Below are 16,494 nucleotides of genomic sequence, written 5' to 3'. Positions count from 1 at the left end.
CAGTGTAGACGTAGCCTTGATGTTTACCTGTTCTGTTCACTCCCTTTGGGGCACATGGCATTGGCCACTGTTGGAAGACAGGGTACTGGGCTAGATAGACCGTTAATCTGACCCAGGCTCTCTAGACTGCAGAGTTCTATTGGAAAAAAGATACGCAAATTACTAACCGCAATTTGCGTATCTTTTTCCACTTTTTGTGTATTGTCTTCTGTCCTGTGTCAGGCCCCATAATCTCCCATCTTGTGTTCCTGGGGGGAGGAAGCAAGTGGGTGGAGCAGGGGTGGGAAGGAACCAGGCTTGGGGTAAGGGGTGGAGTGTGGGTGGGATGGAGCAGAGGCAAGGCTGGGCCAGAGACTGTGGTGGGGGGTTTGTCCTGACCCCCATACAGGGGGGGGGGGAGTTCCCCAGGCCCTGCACCCCCCCCCCCAGGGATGGCCGTGGATGTGGATTGGGAGCAGCGGGGCTAGGGGCTGGGAGTGGCAGCAGGGACTAGGGGCGATGGGGGCAGTGAGTCCAGGGCTGAAGCCCTGTGGCTGGGCTCTATACCCTGCCTGCCGAAGGGTTGAAACCAAAAGCCTGAGCCCCACTGCCCCTCGCTTATGGCTTCCGAAGGGCGTAGGGCCCAACCCTGGCTGGAAGCCGTAGGGCAGGGACCATGCTTTGCTCCTTGGGGGAGAGGCTGTGGATGCAAGAAAAGTCCCTGGTGGCCACATTTGAGAACCATGGCACGAGGGTTTGCTAGAGACAGGTCTGGGACTCCGATGGAGTTTTCTTTCTAAGGTTAGGTCCAGGAACACAAAAACCTGGCTCCAAAGTCACTCTGAGAAATGCCCTTGGAGCTTCCCTCCTGGTATTCATTACAACTACAACAAAGGCTTGTATTGCTTCCTACAAGGGGGGGGTGGTTAGTGGATCAGTAGCACGTCTTGCTGGGGTTCTAAAAAACCCCCAAAGGGCATTGTCAAAGGCCAAAGAAGATGGAGTCCCCGTTCCTGGATGTTATAAACTAGCAAGCCCCAGAATGAGGCTTCAAGTACAAAAGGTCAGATATTAATAGGAACCAGAGATCTCGCCAATGCAAAACATGTGTAGTTACAATAAAGCCTAGCCTCCCCTCCCCCAAACTACACTGAGGTTATTCCTACTCACTGGACAGGGCTATTCTGGCTCAGAGGCACTGTGCTCTCAAATTGTGTCCAACCATGTACAGAATAAATTTTACTATGTGCACTGAGGCACAAGCAGATGCGCACCACCAGCAGAACCACATGCTGCTGCCTGTGGGTGCTCTGCTCATCAGCTGGGGCAGTATTTGAATCTCTCCTGGGCGGCTACCCAAGTGCTCAGCTTACAGGGAATGCTGTTGTATGGAGATACACCTATCTCATAGAACTGGAAAGGACCTTGGAGATCATCAAGTCCAGTCCAGTCTAGTCCCCTGCCCTCATGGCAGAACTAAGTACCATCCCTGGCAGATTTGCCCCAGATCCCTAAACAGCCCCCTCAAGGATTGAACTCACAATCCTAGGTTTAGCAGGCCAATGCTCAAACCACCGAGCTATCCCTTCCCCAAGATAAAAACATAGTGAAGGGCTGGTGGTCTGTTTGAATTCCCACTGGCACTAGGAGGAACAAAGGGGGATGCTAGACTTGCACCAGGGCTACATCTAGACTGGCATGATTTTCCACAAATGCTTTTAACGGAAAAGTTTTTAACGGAAAAGAGCATCTAGATTGGCATGGACGCTTTTCCGCAAAAGCACTTTCTGCGGAAAAGCGTCCGTGCCAATCTAGACGCGCTTGTGTGTAAAAAAGCCCCGATCGCCATTTCTGCCATCGGGGCTTTTTTGCGCAAAACAGTTTTCAGCTGTCTACACTGGCCCTTTTGCGCAAACGCTTTTGCACAAAAGGACTTTTGCCCGAACGGGAGCAGCATAGTATTTCCGCAAGAAGCACTGCTTTCAGACAATAGGAAGTCAGTGTTCTTGTGGAAATTCAAGCTGCCAGTGTAGACAGCTGGCAAGTTTTTCCGGAAAAGCGGCTGATTTTCCGGAAAAACTGGCCAGTCTAGACACAGCCCAGATGTTTGGTTGAAACCACTTGCATTATGGCAGCTCATAAAGGCAAAGAGAGCATGGGGGTATTGCTTCTTTGTTTCACACCGGGGTTGCAGAACAGTAACCAGAGGGTAACTCCCCAACAGGGTTACATGTGGGGGGTGTCTTAGTTTAGAGTTGTGTAGCTGAGATGGGCAAGGGAAAAAAAATAGCTTCAAACCACTGCTCTGTTCCTCTGCTCCTGGGTCATCCAAGGCCAACACTGCCCTTAGGGGCACCTCTACGCTCGACAGGTTGTTAGCATCCATGCAGCTGGCAGGACTCATCACAAGAAAAAAACAGTTTCCTTGCTCAAAGGGAAGTCATTGCACTGCAGGTTTTACTGAAAATGGCAAGAAATGCTGCCTGGGTTGGAGTGTGTGTGTGTGTGTGGGGGGGGGGGATTTTATGCAGAGAATTTCGCTGCTCTGGGCACAGATGAATGAACCCAAAGGGCTGGTATCTTCGCTAAGCCATTAGAGGGGGAGGCCAATGCATTCAGACAGCAGTTAGACTTATGGTGCATACTCTAGCACAAACTTCTTTAATCCATTATATAGCTAAGCCCCCCCCAACAGCCCAGTGACTGACGCCTACCTCGTTGGCACTGAACTATGGTTCTGGTGCCCATCACAATCACCTCCACCAATAGGCAGGGCTGCATCTTTATCTTCATACAGGCAGTCCTCAAGTTACGTGGATCCGACTTATTTCGGATCCGCAGTTATGAACGGGGCCCTCTCCCTGGTCTCCAGCAGACCAGGAAGAGGAAGCAAAGCGGCAGAGCATGTGGGCGGCGGACAGCCGAGACGTGTCTGGGCTGTCCGCTGCCTGCGTGTTCCGTCGCTTTGCTCTGCTTTGCTCCCCGTCCCCCTGGTCTGCAGACCAGAAGGACGGGGAGCAAAGCGGCGGAACATGCGGGCAGCTGACAGCCCAGAGCGGCGCTACAGGACCAACCGGCAGCGCCCCAGCTGCTCTGCCCCAGGTCCTGATTCAGCCACTGCTGGTCAGTTTCAGCAGCGGCTGATTCAGAACGCCTGGGGCAGAGCAGCTTGGGTGCTGCTGAATCTGGACGCCAGTTCCGACTTACATACAGATTCAATTTAAGAACAAACCTACAGTCCCTATCTTGTCCGTAACCCGGGGACTGCCTGTACTAAGTTATTCATTTTTGGTATTATGTCGTTGTCTTGGTTCATGGGGGTAGGAGTAAAACAAGCCACGAAGGCACATGCTGGAATCGTTAGCTGCAGTGTCCAATACATCCTTTGATTTCTATAAGCGAGTACCACATTGCAAAACCCAAAGGGTCTCATGTTTCTAATCCCTTCCATTCTCTGTACCATGACCCACACTACAATGGGGCGCCTTTTAAAATGGGGACCACTTACAGTGTGTTGAGGTTCTTCAGTCTCCTGAAGGCTCCAGGCTGAATCTCTTGGATGTGATTGAAGCGTAAGTCCCTGAAAGGAAGACGAGTATCAGTCAGTGCACATCTGAGAGCGAGATTATCTATGAGCAACAAACCTCATCCGCTCTCCTGGTGCTTTAGACCTCAGAAGCGTCAGGCTGAAAGGAGCTTGGCAAATTATGCCAGCTGAAGAATCCTTTCTGGGATGATAGGGTGGCTACTGCTGTTTGCTGAGACAGTCTTAGCCAACCAGCATCCAGTGCATGGCCCTAGATTCACAGAATCATAGAACTGGAAGAGACCTTAGAAGGTCATCAAGTCCAGTCCCCTGCCTTAGGCAGGACCGATCCCAACTAAATCAACCCAGCCAGGGCTTTGTCATGCCGAGACTTAAAAATCTCTAGGGATGGAGACTCCACTACATCCCTAGGTAACCCATTCCAGTGCTTCACCACTCTCCTAGTGAAATACATTTTTCCTAATATCCAACCTAGACCTCTCCCACCACAACTTGAGACCATTGTTCCTTGTTCTGCCATCTGTCACTACTGTGAACAGCCTTTCTCCAGCTTCTTGGAACCTCCCTTCAGGAAGTTGAAGGCTGCTATCAAATCCCCCCTCACTCTTCTGCAGTCTAAACAGACCCAGCTCCCTCAGTCTCTCCGTGTAGGTCATATGTTCCAGCCCCCTCATCATTTTGATTGCTCTCCGCTGGACCCTCTCCAATGCATCCACATCCTTTCTATAGTGGGGGGCCCAGAACTGGACACAATACTCCAGATTGAGGAGTTCCACCTTCATTTCTTTAGAAACGGACACATGGTTGCCACTTTTTGAAAGGAATCGGGTGATCCATTGCACTGGGTTGCAAGACAATTCTTGTGATTGATCGTGAGTGGATAATGTTTCGCAATTACCAAACTTGCATGCGCAAAACTTAGAATCCTAGGGCTGGAAGAGACCTCAGGAGTCATTGAGTCCAACCCCCTGCTCTAGGCAGGAGCAACCCCAACTCAATCATCCCAGTCAGGGCTTTGTCAAGCCAGGACTTAAACACCTCTAGGGATGGAGATTCCACCCCCTCCCTAGGGAACCCATCCCAGTGCTTCCCCACCCTCCTTGGGAAATAGTTTTTCCTAATATCCAACCTAGACCTCCCCCACTGTAACTTGAGACCATTGCTCCTTGTTCTGCCCTCCGTCACCACTGAGAACAGCCTTTCTCCATCCTCTTTGGAACCCCCCTGCAGGGAGTTGCAGGCTGCTCTCAAATCCCCCCTCGCTCTTCTCTTCTGCAGACTAAACAAACCCAAATCCCTCAGCCTCTCCTCGTAGGTCATGTGCTCCAGCCCCCTCATCATTTGGTTGCCCTCCACTAGACCCTCTCGAATGCATCCACATCCTTTCTATAGTGGGGGGCTCAGAAGTGGATGCAATACTCCAGTGTCGAATAAAGGTGAATAGTCACTTCTCTGGATCTGCTGGCAATGCATTTCCTAATATACCCTATATGCCATTAGCACAGTTGAGTAACTGATAAGAATTCATGAGGTTAACTGACTATTCAGTTAACCGATATTTGACATCCCTACTTAGTAGCCAGAATGCAGGTAGGTCTGTATTTTTATAGACCGATAACAAGGATTCAGTATTTCCAAATGGGCATTGAGGCCCAGTTTCCAGCTGCAGGTGCACAGAGGCACACACATGAAATCCTATATGGGCATGTAGATGTCTGCATTGGTGCATGAACTTTCTTTGCAAATGTAATGCCAACAGGTGGAATTGAACCTGGGCCCTCTGAAGCTTAGTGCATTAGCCGTGAACTAAAAGTGAGCCTCTTAGCTAAGGCTGCAGAGCACACTTATTCTTCTGTTTCTGTAAGTGGTCTACCTTCCACTTCATGGGGCAGCCAACCACAGCCAGGATGTGTTTGAGTTACGCTGCCTGAAATGGAGCTGCACATGCAGCTGTATGCAGGTACCCACAGAGTTTATGGACACTTTTACAAAAGCTCACACTCAAAATTTTGGCCCTAAAATGGCCAAATCCTGCTCAATAGCCTTATATAGTCAGCGTTTCAAATTTGCTCCAAAATGCTGCAGGACTCAGAGTCTTCTCCCATTCTGCATTTTCTGTTAGTGCCATTTCATTTACAGGTGTCAGAGTCTGTTCCGGCAAACTTCAAGGGCTCTCTCTGTATCTGCACTGACTTGGACTCTAAGACATTATTATCTAATAAGCAATCACAAATGCAGAGTAAGAGCTAAGTAAACAAGCAGAAACAATTCTCCCTTCATTATACAATGTACTATAGCAAATTTTTTTTTACTGTTGCAAAAAGGAAGGTCTTAAAGATTTGTTTACACTATGTGAAATTGGAAGGGTTTTTTTAACTTTCTGTCTGAAGCAGATGAAGGTGAAGATTTTGATTTTATTCTGTTTGAGTAATAAATTATGGAAACACTCCAGTTGCTTCATAAATAAAAGTTGCATTGAATTTGGAATGTATTGGAGACCTTTTTTTTAATTTCAGAGAGTGGAGAAAGCCACTGGAAGGAGGCTGTTCTAGAGTTGATTTTAACAAATAGAGAGGAATTGTTTGAGAATTTGAAAGTAGAAGGTATGTTTCTAAGAAATGGTAGGAGGGAGAACAGCAAAATAAAGATGATGGATTTCAAGAAGGCAGACTTTTGCAAACTCAGGGTATTGATAGGTAAAGTCCCATGGGAAGCAAGACTAAGAGGAAAAACAACTGAAGACAGTTGTCAGTTTTTCAAAGGGACATTATTCAGGGAGTAAGAGCAAATTATTCCCCTGCTTTGAAAAGATAGGCACTACTGCAAGAGACCACTCTAGCTTAACCATTACTCAATAAAGAGGGAAAAACCAATAACAGAAAATGTGGAAATGGCAGAGCGGCTTAATGGCTTTGTTTGGGTTTTTACCAAGAAGGTTGGTGGTGATTGGATGCCTAGCATAATGAATGCTGGAGAAAATTAGGTAGGTTCAGAAGTTAAAATAGGAAAAGAATGTTAAAATTTACTTAGACAAGTTAGTTGTCTTCAAGTCACCAGGGTGGGGTAAAATGCATCCTAAGTACTCGAGGAACTGATCGAGGAGGTATCTGAGCCTTTAGCTATCATCTTTGAAAAACTTAAAAACAATGAATAGTCTAACAAAAAGACTAAGGGTATGTCTAAAATAACAGCCGTTATTTCGAAATAACTTTCCTAGAGTCTACACAAGCCAACTGCTATTTCGAAATAAATTCGAAATAGCGGAGGGCTTATTTTGAAAATGGTAAACCTCATTCCACGAGGAATAGCGCCAATTTTGAAATTGCTATTTCAAAATCAGGGCTGTGTAGATGCTTATTGCAAAATAGGGAGCCTCCAGCCCTTCCCAGGGTGCCCTGCTGGCTGCCCTGGCCACAAAGTAACTTCTGACCTGATGCCCTGCTGGAACCAGTTCTGGCTGGCCTTAAATGCAATTCAGTGTCCAATCAGTGTGGACGTGCTATTTCGAAATAGCAAAAAGCTATTTTGAAATGCATTTTGTGTGTAGATGCGTTATTTCAAAATTAGATATTTCGAAATAATGCTGTAGCGTAGACATACCCTAAGAAAACATGTAGATGGTATCATGAGCTTTTGTGGGCAAAACTCACTTCTTTGTTGTTTTTTAAGTTTTTCCAGTTATAGACTAACTCGGCTACCCCTCTAAATCTTTGAAAAGTCATGGAAGACAGGAGAGATTCCAGAAGACTTAAAAAGGGCAAATCTAGTGCCCATCTATGAAAAGGGAAATAAGGACAACCCAGGAAACTACAGACCAGTCAGCTATTAACATCTGTGCTAGGGAAGATATTGGAGCAAGTAATTAAGGAATCCATTTGGAAACATCTGGAAGATAATAAGGTGATAAGTAACAGTCAGCATGGATTTGTCAAGAACAAATAGTGTCAAACCAACCTGACAGCTTTCTTTGGGCATGTCTACACTAGGAAATTATTTCAAAATAACTTATTTCAAAATAACTTATTTCAAAATAACTATTTCAAAATAGTGCGTCCACATTACAGGGAAGCCTCAAAATTAGCTCAAAGCAGGCTCCCGTAATGTGGACGTGCTACCTCAACTTAGAGCCCCAGGAAGCATTGGGGAATAATTACTTTGAATGTCTCTGGGGAGTCAAGGTACCATCTACATTTTTTATTAGTCCTTAAAGTGCTACCAGACTATTTGCTGTTTTAAAGTTTTTCCTGTTGCAGACTAACTCGGCTACCCCCTCTGAAACTTCTGGGGAGTAGTTATTTCAAAATAGCAGCAGAGGTGCGCCCACACTATGCTATTTTGAAATAACTGTTTTGAAATAAGTGTTATTCCTCATGCAAAGCAGGAGTTATTTTTTCAAAATGACCAGCTCATTATTTCAAAATAACTGTCTTGGGGGTGTGAATGCTCTGCTTGTTATTTTGAAATAAAGGGAGTTTTTTTCAAAATAACTCCCTAGTGTAGACCAGGGCTTTGTGGCTAAGGGGCAAGCAGTAGAGCTGGTAATAGTAAAGTATTTGATATAGTCTCACATGACCTTATAACCTGGATAACTACAACCTAGATGGGACTACCATCCGGTGGGTGCATAACCAGTTGGATAACCATTCCAAGACAGCAGTTATCAATGATTCAGTCATGCTGGAAGGGCATAACTAGTGGGGCTCTGCAGGGATCAGTTTTGGAACCCGTTCTGTTCAATATCTTCATCAACGGTTTAGATAATGACATAGAGATTATGCTTATAAAGTTTGCAGAGGAGACTAAGCTGGGAGGGGTTGCAAGTGCTTTGGCAAATAAGGGAATAATTCAAAATGATCTGAACAAACTTGAAAAATGGTTTGAGGTAAATAGGATGAAATTCAGTAAGGACAAATGCAAAGTACTCCATTAGGAAGAAAACAAAATCTGTTTCACACATACAGAATGGGAAGCAATTGTCTAGGAAGGAGTACTGCAGAAAGGGATTTAGGGGTCATAGTGGACCACAACTTAGGTATAAGTCAACAGCGTGACACTGTTGCAAAAAAAAAAAAAGCACTGCATCCCCAGAGGGATGTTTAACAGGAGTTTTGTGAGCAAGACATGAGAAGTCATTCTTCCGCTCTACTCTGTGCTCATTAGGCCTTGACTGGATAACGGTGTCCAGTGCTAGGCACCACATTTCAGGAATGGTGCGGATTAAATTGGAGACGGTCCAACGAAGAGCTACACAAGATAGTTAAAGGTCTGGAAAGCATGTCCTACGAGGGAAGCTTGAAAGAAATGGGGTTGTGAAGATGGAGAGGGGTCATGGTAACCGCTTGCAAGTACCTAAAAGGTTCTTACAAGGAAGAGGAAGAAAACTTGTTCTCCTTGACCTCTGAGGATAGTGTAATCCAGAGGTACTGGAACTCTGACAAGGGAGAGCAAAGTCTGCTCTACCGCCTTAGCTGAGAGCCAGCTGGCTTTTAGATCATGTGGTGGAGACACATGGGTCAAGTGCACTGACGCCACTGCACTCTGCTTCCCCATGATTCCTGTCACCACAGGGAGTGCGGGTGAGGGGAAGGTGACACGGCCTCTGCTGCTGTATCACACCAGTGCCCCCTAAGTGATCCCTGAAGCCACGTCCTCAGACAGGGTACCATGCGGGGCAGAGGGTGGGGTGATAGGGGGAAAGGGTGGGGTTTGGAGGCCTGTAATGGCAGCCCCCTCACTCTCCATGGCCCGCTGGGAGTCCCAAACCAGATTGCGTAGGGCCAGGGATGGCCTGTGGGCCAGGAGTTTGGGACCCCTGGGTTGGAGATTAAGAAAAGCTTCCAGTCAGGGTGGTTAAACGCTGGAATAAATTGCCTAGGGAGACTGTGGAGTCTCCATCACTGGAGATATTGAGGAGCAGGTTAGACAGACACCTATCAGGGATGATCTAGACCACTTTTGGTCCTGCTGTGAGGCTAGGAGACTGCACTAAATGACCCATCCATGTTCCTTCCAGTTCCAGTGTTCTACGATTCTGTGATTGATTCGCGTGCATTCCAGAGCGAAACGGCAAGAGACTTTGATGTGGGAGCAGAGACGTTTGTGAACATGGGTGCACGTTATGATGTTTGGATGTTTACTATGGGTGTTGATGTTTCCCCAACTGACTGTAGAGTCTGGTTGAAATTTTCCTGTAATAAAAAATGATTCCCCTCTCCTCCTGCCACAGGCAAAGTTTTTTTTTTTTTAAACTAAACTTTTAAGAGGAAGTTTTGAAACAACAAAACAATGTTTGGTTTAAAACTGAAGTTTCCTAACATTTCCCATTATTGCCCACCCCCCCTTTTTTGCCTCTTAATGCTATAAATTAGAGGACAGCAAAGGGCCCCATCCTCCCACTTTCTTTAATTAATTTATTTTTGCACTCCGTAAATTTTCAAAATGTCTCCAATTTTGGAAAAGTTAAAGGGAAAAAGGTGGTGGTGAGGGGGCGGGGGGAAACCGGCTTCTCCTTCCCCTCCAAACTCTGATCATAATTCATTGTACTGCAACGTGTGCCAAAAGGGGGAGAGACTGAGAAAGGAAGCAAGAGAAGGGGAGAAAGGAAACATGAAAATTGAAAATGCTGCATTTGTTCCATAAATATTCCACAAATGTAAAGACAAACTAAGAAGAGGCCCATTGCAAACCCTGCAAAATGGAAACGACTCTGAAGTATCAAATTGTATCACAAAGCTGTTTTGCTCTTTTTGACCGCCTCTCCTGACGTGCTTTAATGATTCATGATTGTGTTGTCCGAAAGGCAAGTTCACTGACCTTAGATGGTTGGTGCGAGATTCCATGTACGCTCTACTATCCTGATAACAGGAAACTGGATGAGATGGAGAACGAGTGACATGCTCATTTTTCAGGGGAAGGGCAGCAACTATAAAGCTGCACACAATCAAGTATGGAAAAAGTGACGTGGCAACTCATATGCCATTCTCTGCTGTGTTGTTAACAGCATACGATGGAAGACTGGACGTGAAAAGAACTGAAGAAATGCATGTTTGAATTGTACATTCTAACCCAGACACGCAACCCCCCACGCAGCCTGGCGGGCTGTAAAGAACTGTGCCATTAATACAGGCAGCTGGCTACAGGTAATGGGAACTGTAACGGAAAGGAATGAAAGAAAGGTAAAAGGGCTGGGATGGAGCTTGTTGTGAGCATGTTGCAACCGAATAGGAAGCAGGTAGTAAAGAGTAAAAGGGCCACAGACTGGAGGTGAAAATCAGTCTGTATTGGTGAACAGAAAAGACTAAAATCTTTCATAAGAACATAAGAACGGCCATACCAGGTCAGACTAAAGGTCCATCTAGCCCAGGATCCTGTCTTTTGGACAGTGGCCAATGCCAGATGCCCCAGAGGGAGTGAACAGTACAGGTAATCATCAACTGATCCCTCCCCTGTCATCCATTCCCAGCCTCTGACAGACAGAGTCTAGGGACACTATGCCTACCCATCCTGGCTAATAACTATGAATGGACCTAACCTCCATGAATGTATCTAATTCTTTTTTTGAATGCTGTTGAAGTCCTGACCTTCACAAGATCCTCTGGCAAGGAGTTCCACAGATTGACTGCGTGTTGTGTGAAGAAAAACTTCCTTTTGTTTGTTTTAAACCTGCAACTTATTCATTTCATTTGGTGACACCTCCTTCTTCTGTTATGTTTCATGCCCCAGCAGCTGAGTGTATACACACACACACACACACACACACACACACACACACACACACACACAGCTCCTCCTGAACAAAAAATAAATGCAAAAGCACAGAAAATGCAGCTAGAAACTACAACCCCATAAATGCAGCCTCTGTTTCTCTAGGACTCTTTTTTTTTGGCAAGGTTAAAGTGTTGGTCCACTCAGAAAATGATGCTATGGAAACAGCAGCACGGGAGGGTACATGCTTATTGTGTAGGACTCCCAATGCAAAGCTGCATTCTTTTGCTGGGGGTTTTCCCTACTATCAAAGCTACCAGCTCCACCAGCGCAATCCAGCAAGAATGCGACTGCATCAGGAACAGAACCCTTGCATTCCGAACATGGTTCCTCGACCAGGCCCCAGTCACCAGAGAATCACAGAGAGGCTCTATTTGCCCCATTTTCTGCCGTTGCAAAGTAAGCATGAGTGTTCTGGTGCAAAGCAGCTCCCATTAGTTGCCAGGCAAAAGACCTCTGGCAACCAAGCCACCTATTCCCATGTGACTGGAGTGCTGGGATTCTTACCAATCCCGGACTCGTCTTTGGCTGAGCTGGGGTTTTCAAAGGAGGGGCAGTGAATTGGGTCTTCAACTCCCAGATTCAGTGAGAGGTGGGCACTTCATTCCCTTAGGCACCTTTGAAAACAGCAGCCTGGCTTCTCTCTCCACAATGAGCCCATGCCTATATTATTATGATGTGTATAATGCTGCAGCGTGCCAAGAGATGTACAGACAGACAAGGAGGCATGACCTCGGGCATTTCTCAACTTTTTTTTTTTTTTTTTAATAAAATACCCCTTTAAAAAAAAGTACCCCCAGTACCTATAGTTTTCAGACACACACATTTTTTTTCTACCGTTGCATCACATTTGTTTAAACAACTTAATCGTAGCTGGGCAGGCGATGAAATTTTTGGGTGTAAAAAGTACAAAAATAATAAAGCGCTGTAAAACTTAAAACAAAAATTCAGTTTTCACCGAATTTCAGTTGTACTGATGTAGCCCCTAGACTTCTCTTGAGTACCCTTCAGGGAACTCGTACCACTGATTGAAAAACATTGATCTAGGGGGTCATAGAGGACCACAAGCTACAAATGACTCAACAGCGTCATACTGTTGCAAAAAAAGCAAACATAGTTCTGGGAGGCATTAACAGGAGTGTTGTGAGCAAAACACGGGAAGTCATGCTTCTGCTCTACTCTGTGCTGATTAGGCCTCACTTGGAGTATTGTGTCCAGTTCTGGGCACCACATTTCAGGAAAGATGTGCAGAAATGGGAGAAGGTCCAGAGAAGAGCAACAAGAATGATGGAAGGTCTAGAGAACATGAACTATGAAGGAAGGCTGAAAGAACTGGGCTTGTTTAGTTTAGAAAAGAGAAGACTGAGAGGGGACATGGTCGCTGTTTTCAAGTATCTAAAAGAACGTTACAAGGAGGAGGGAGAAAAATTGTTCTTAGAATGTTAGAACAGGAAGCAATGGGCTTAAATTGCAGCAAGGGAGGTTTAAGTTGGACATTAGGAAAAACTTCCTGTCAGGGTGGTTAAACCCTGGAATAAATTGCCTAGGGAGGTTGTGCAATCTCCTTCACTGGAGCTATTTAAGAGCAGGTTGGACAGACATCTATCAGGGATGATCAAGATCATGCTTGGTCCTGCTGTGAGGGCAGGGGACTGAACTTGATGACCTCTCAAGAGCCCTTCCAGTCCTAGTGTTCTATGATCCCTTGCAGTCTAAACGAGCACTCTCCTACCTCTACCTCCTACCGATTTCTCTTCCTCTTCTACTTCTCCTAAACTGTCAGGGCCACCCTGATCCATATGCAGAATACGCACCTGAAATTTTGGGATGCCACTGGGTCTTAAAGTCCACCCATCCGCTTCTTCCTATCTCTGTTCAGTGGCCCTGCTTCCTCCGGAGAGGATCAGGCGTTCAAAGTGACAACGCCTGCCAGCGTATGAGCAGAACCCTGACCCTGTGAAAGAGCCACTCCAGGGATAATGAAGCCACCGAAGAGGCATTTGCCATCCCCCCAGGTATATGCTGTCAGCGTCTGAATTTACAATGTTAGTCCACAGGACCTGAGTTTAAAATTTGAAATATTCTTTCATGAGTGTGCTGCTGAAGATTATTGAACCACATCTTTAAAAAAACCACCTCCAGGCTGCCATCCGGCCTACGGGCACCAGTTTACTAGGACGGCATGGAGCCCCATAAATCCCAAGCACGGCCCCATAAACTGCTTTTATGGGTTCTGGATCCATTCAAGTGCGCATAGTCTCAGAGCCCACCGGTAGCTGGCAAAGGAACGAGATGCGAGACTTGTCTGGGAAATTCCTGGCCTGCAGATGCACAAGTCTGCTTTTCGCCCTTCTCCGGAACTTCATCCTCCCCTCCTTCCCCATCCCCAGAGACCTCTCATTGAAAATGTAGCATTTCCTTAAACCAGGGCGACGCAACATGCAGCCCGTGGGCCACCAATCCATCTGTTTGGGGCCTGTGTTGTGGTTTGGGTTTACGCAGGGCTACTCAACAGGCGGCCTGTGAGGGAGCCAAAACAAAAAAGGAGTCAATATATTGATCGTCTGTTGCTACGAGTTTTAGTAGTTACTTTCCTGGACTTCTCATTGCTCGTTAAAAGTGCTGTGATATGGGTGGAAATCAGGGGAACGATTGCATTTTAGGAATATCAGCAGAACCGACTTAAATGGGGCCTGCGTGTCGTGTCGTCTTGCCTTAATCTTTGTATTCATGCCCGTCAGTGTGAAAGAAGCTATTTGCATATATTTGCATATATATGCAACCACGCTTAAGTTGCAGCCCTTGGCATGTGCTGTGAGTATCCCTGTGGCCCCCGAGGGTGTCCAAAGTGGAGCAGCCCTGCCTTAAACTAACAAGCACATTTTGGTTGCTGAGACTAAGCTCACAGCTTTCCCCCTGCCAGCCAGCTCTGCAGCAACGCATTCTGCCTTGACATTAAACGCGGCTTATTGCCTCATCCCCCAAACAAGAGTCTGCTAGTTCTGCTTCTCCAAGGGTAACACAAGGCTGCCACTGCAGGGTGAACAGCACGCACAGCCAGCCTGAGTCCTGCTCGCTTGCACGATGGTGTCAGTGGAGACAGCCTAGCGCAGGTGGAACAAGCCTCGCATGACTCTTGGGGACGTAGCTGGCATGCTAACCCGTGCTACAGGCTGCGCGCTCTCAGCTGGATTCCAGCTGGCTACGCTCGAGCCGGCTCTCCTGTGCACAGCTGCAGCGACACCCTAGGGAGCCAAGGCCTGGCTGCGTTACTCTGGGTTAGCTAATGCTGTAAATGCTAACCTGTTTAGTAAAATGGGTGCTCAGTTTGGCTTCAAACGGGATTCATGCGGTTTAGTTTAAGTCAGCTGGGAATCTGATTATGCCAAACCAGAGTAAGGCCCTCCCATCAAAATAAGGCGGCATCTATATGGCGCTCTAAACTCAAAATAATCTTATTCGACAAATTTGTTTATCTACTCACCCGTGGCAAGTAGATTTCAGCCGATCGCCCTGTTCACTGGTGGTGCGTGCATGCACAGTGCAGATCTGGCACATGCGCGGTGCGGGGCTGGTGAGTGGATTTCGCCACCATTTGTTGCGCCCTGCATTTCGATTGTATTTCAAAATAACGCGCTATTTCGACACATCCCTTAATCCTTGTGGAACAAGAGTTACAGGGATGCTGAAATAGCGCACCTGTTATTTCGAAAAATATTTCTGGTATCCTGAAATAGCCCCACTGTCTAGACGTACCTTAAGTGTCCATGCTGGGGCTTGCACCAGTTTCTCTCAATTTGTTAACAAAACAAAACAAGAGGGAAGTTAGGCAGGTGCAACTTTGTTGTGTAGACCAGGCCTGTGAGACAAGGGGAAATATTTTTAACTAGAAGATTTACCTGGCGTGGCTCAGGTCCTTAACTTAATTTTGTTTTTTGGAGTTGTTTTGGGAGGGGGGGGAATAAAATGAAAATGTCCAGGCTTCATTTACATCATTGCTCAAGGATGGAGGTGGGGGAATTCAGTATGCAGGCTGCACCAGGGAACCCCAGCCCTCTCTCACCGCAGCAGCTTGGGGCCAGGTGTGAAGCACCTCTCCATGGCTGTGGGCACAGCCGGTAGAGGGGTGCATGTCCCCCGGCTGGGGGGAAAAGACACATGGACACACAGACAAACTCTTTCAAATATATAGTAGATAGCTGTTCCTTTCTCTACCCCTGCCCCCTGCTGCCCCAAGGGGATTATAGCTGCCCCACGCTGCTTGCTGCCCTCCTGTGGTCATTATACAGTATAACTGTCCCTGCTAGCAAAACCCTCCCTTTCCATGGTATGAGAAACAATCGCATTCCAGGCACATCCTGTTGTCCTGGCACAACCAAACCCCAACTTTGCTTTAAGATATGATGAGAGGAAGCTGCCTACTGAATTTGGCGGCCCTAGCTCTTACTGTTTAGCAGAAGTTCTGGAACAAACAGATGAGCAGGCAGACTCACTCACTCACTCACAGACAAACCCTCTCACATATATAGCAGATTTTATTTCTGTAACACCAGCCTGGGAGCAGGGGGGCCATCGGTGCTCCCCAGAACCAGCCCAGGGCAGCAGGGGCCATGCCGTGGCTGGCAGCTGCTCCCCAAGGCAAGCCGGGTGGCAGGTGCTGCTGGCCAGAGACTGCTCACTGGGGTGCTCCCCCCCGCCGTTGTCATTCCTGTCCCTGTGCTTGCTGCCCTCCTGTGGTCATGTGTGAGTACAACCCTCTCTGCCATCACACCCCTCCCTTTCCGGTGGATAGGAAACAATCACATTCCATGCACATCCCATTAACCTGGTACAAACGAACCCTGAGCACACAGAATTTCTACGAACGAGTTAGGCAGCAACTAAGAATGTATTTTCACTTTCCTTTCCTACCACTAACACTTTGGCTTGCCTTTGTCTTCCGCATCCCATCATGGCCAATGCCCCTGAAAGCAATGCGAGAGAGCTAGCATTGGATAAAGGAAGGGCTCTTGTCTTCATCTGAATAAAGACAATTTGATGTTTTTAATTACATCATACTTCAGTGATTTATAATGAGCCTGCATAAAAGCATAGTGTTACCATAGCACTATTCCCCCTACCCTTCCCGAGAGAACTACAAAGCTATTCACCGCCGTGTTAGTCTGGTGTGAACACTGTTACTAGAAAAATCTCCAGTATGGAGC

General features: G+C 46.8%; 1 protein-coding gene across 2 annotated transcripts in view; it reads right to left on the bottom strand.

The window, feature by feature from the left end:
- LOC102447528 (peroxidasin homolog) overlaps positions 1–16,494 on the bottom strand; it is a 90,501-nt gene that overhangs the window by 66,578 nt on the left and 7,429 nt on the right. For both annotated transcript variants that reach the window (XM_075901030.1, XM_075901031.1), the window contains exon 2: positions 3,488–3,559. In XM_075901030.1, coding sequence (XP_075757145.1) covers positions 3,488–3,559 — 72 coding nt within the window. The remainder of the gene's footprint in view (positions 1–3,487; positions 3,560–16,494) is intronic.

The sequence above is a fragment of the Pelodiscus sinensis genome, chromosome 18 (assembly GCF_049634645.1).
Source record: "Pelodiscus sinensis isolate JC-2024 chromosome 18, ASM4963464v1, whole genome shotgun sequence".
Taxonomy (NCBI): domain Eukaryota; kingdom Metazoa; phylum Chordata; order Testudines; family Trionychidae; genus Pelodiscus; species Pelodiscus sinensis.
This window is presented reverse-complemented; position numbering and strand designations above follow the sequence as displayed.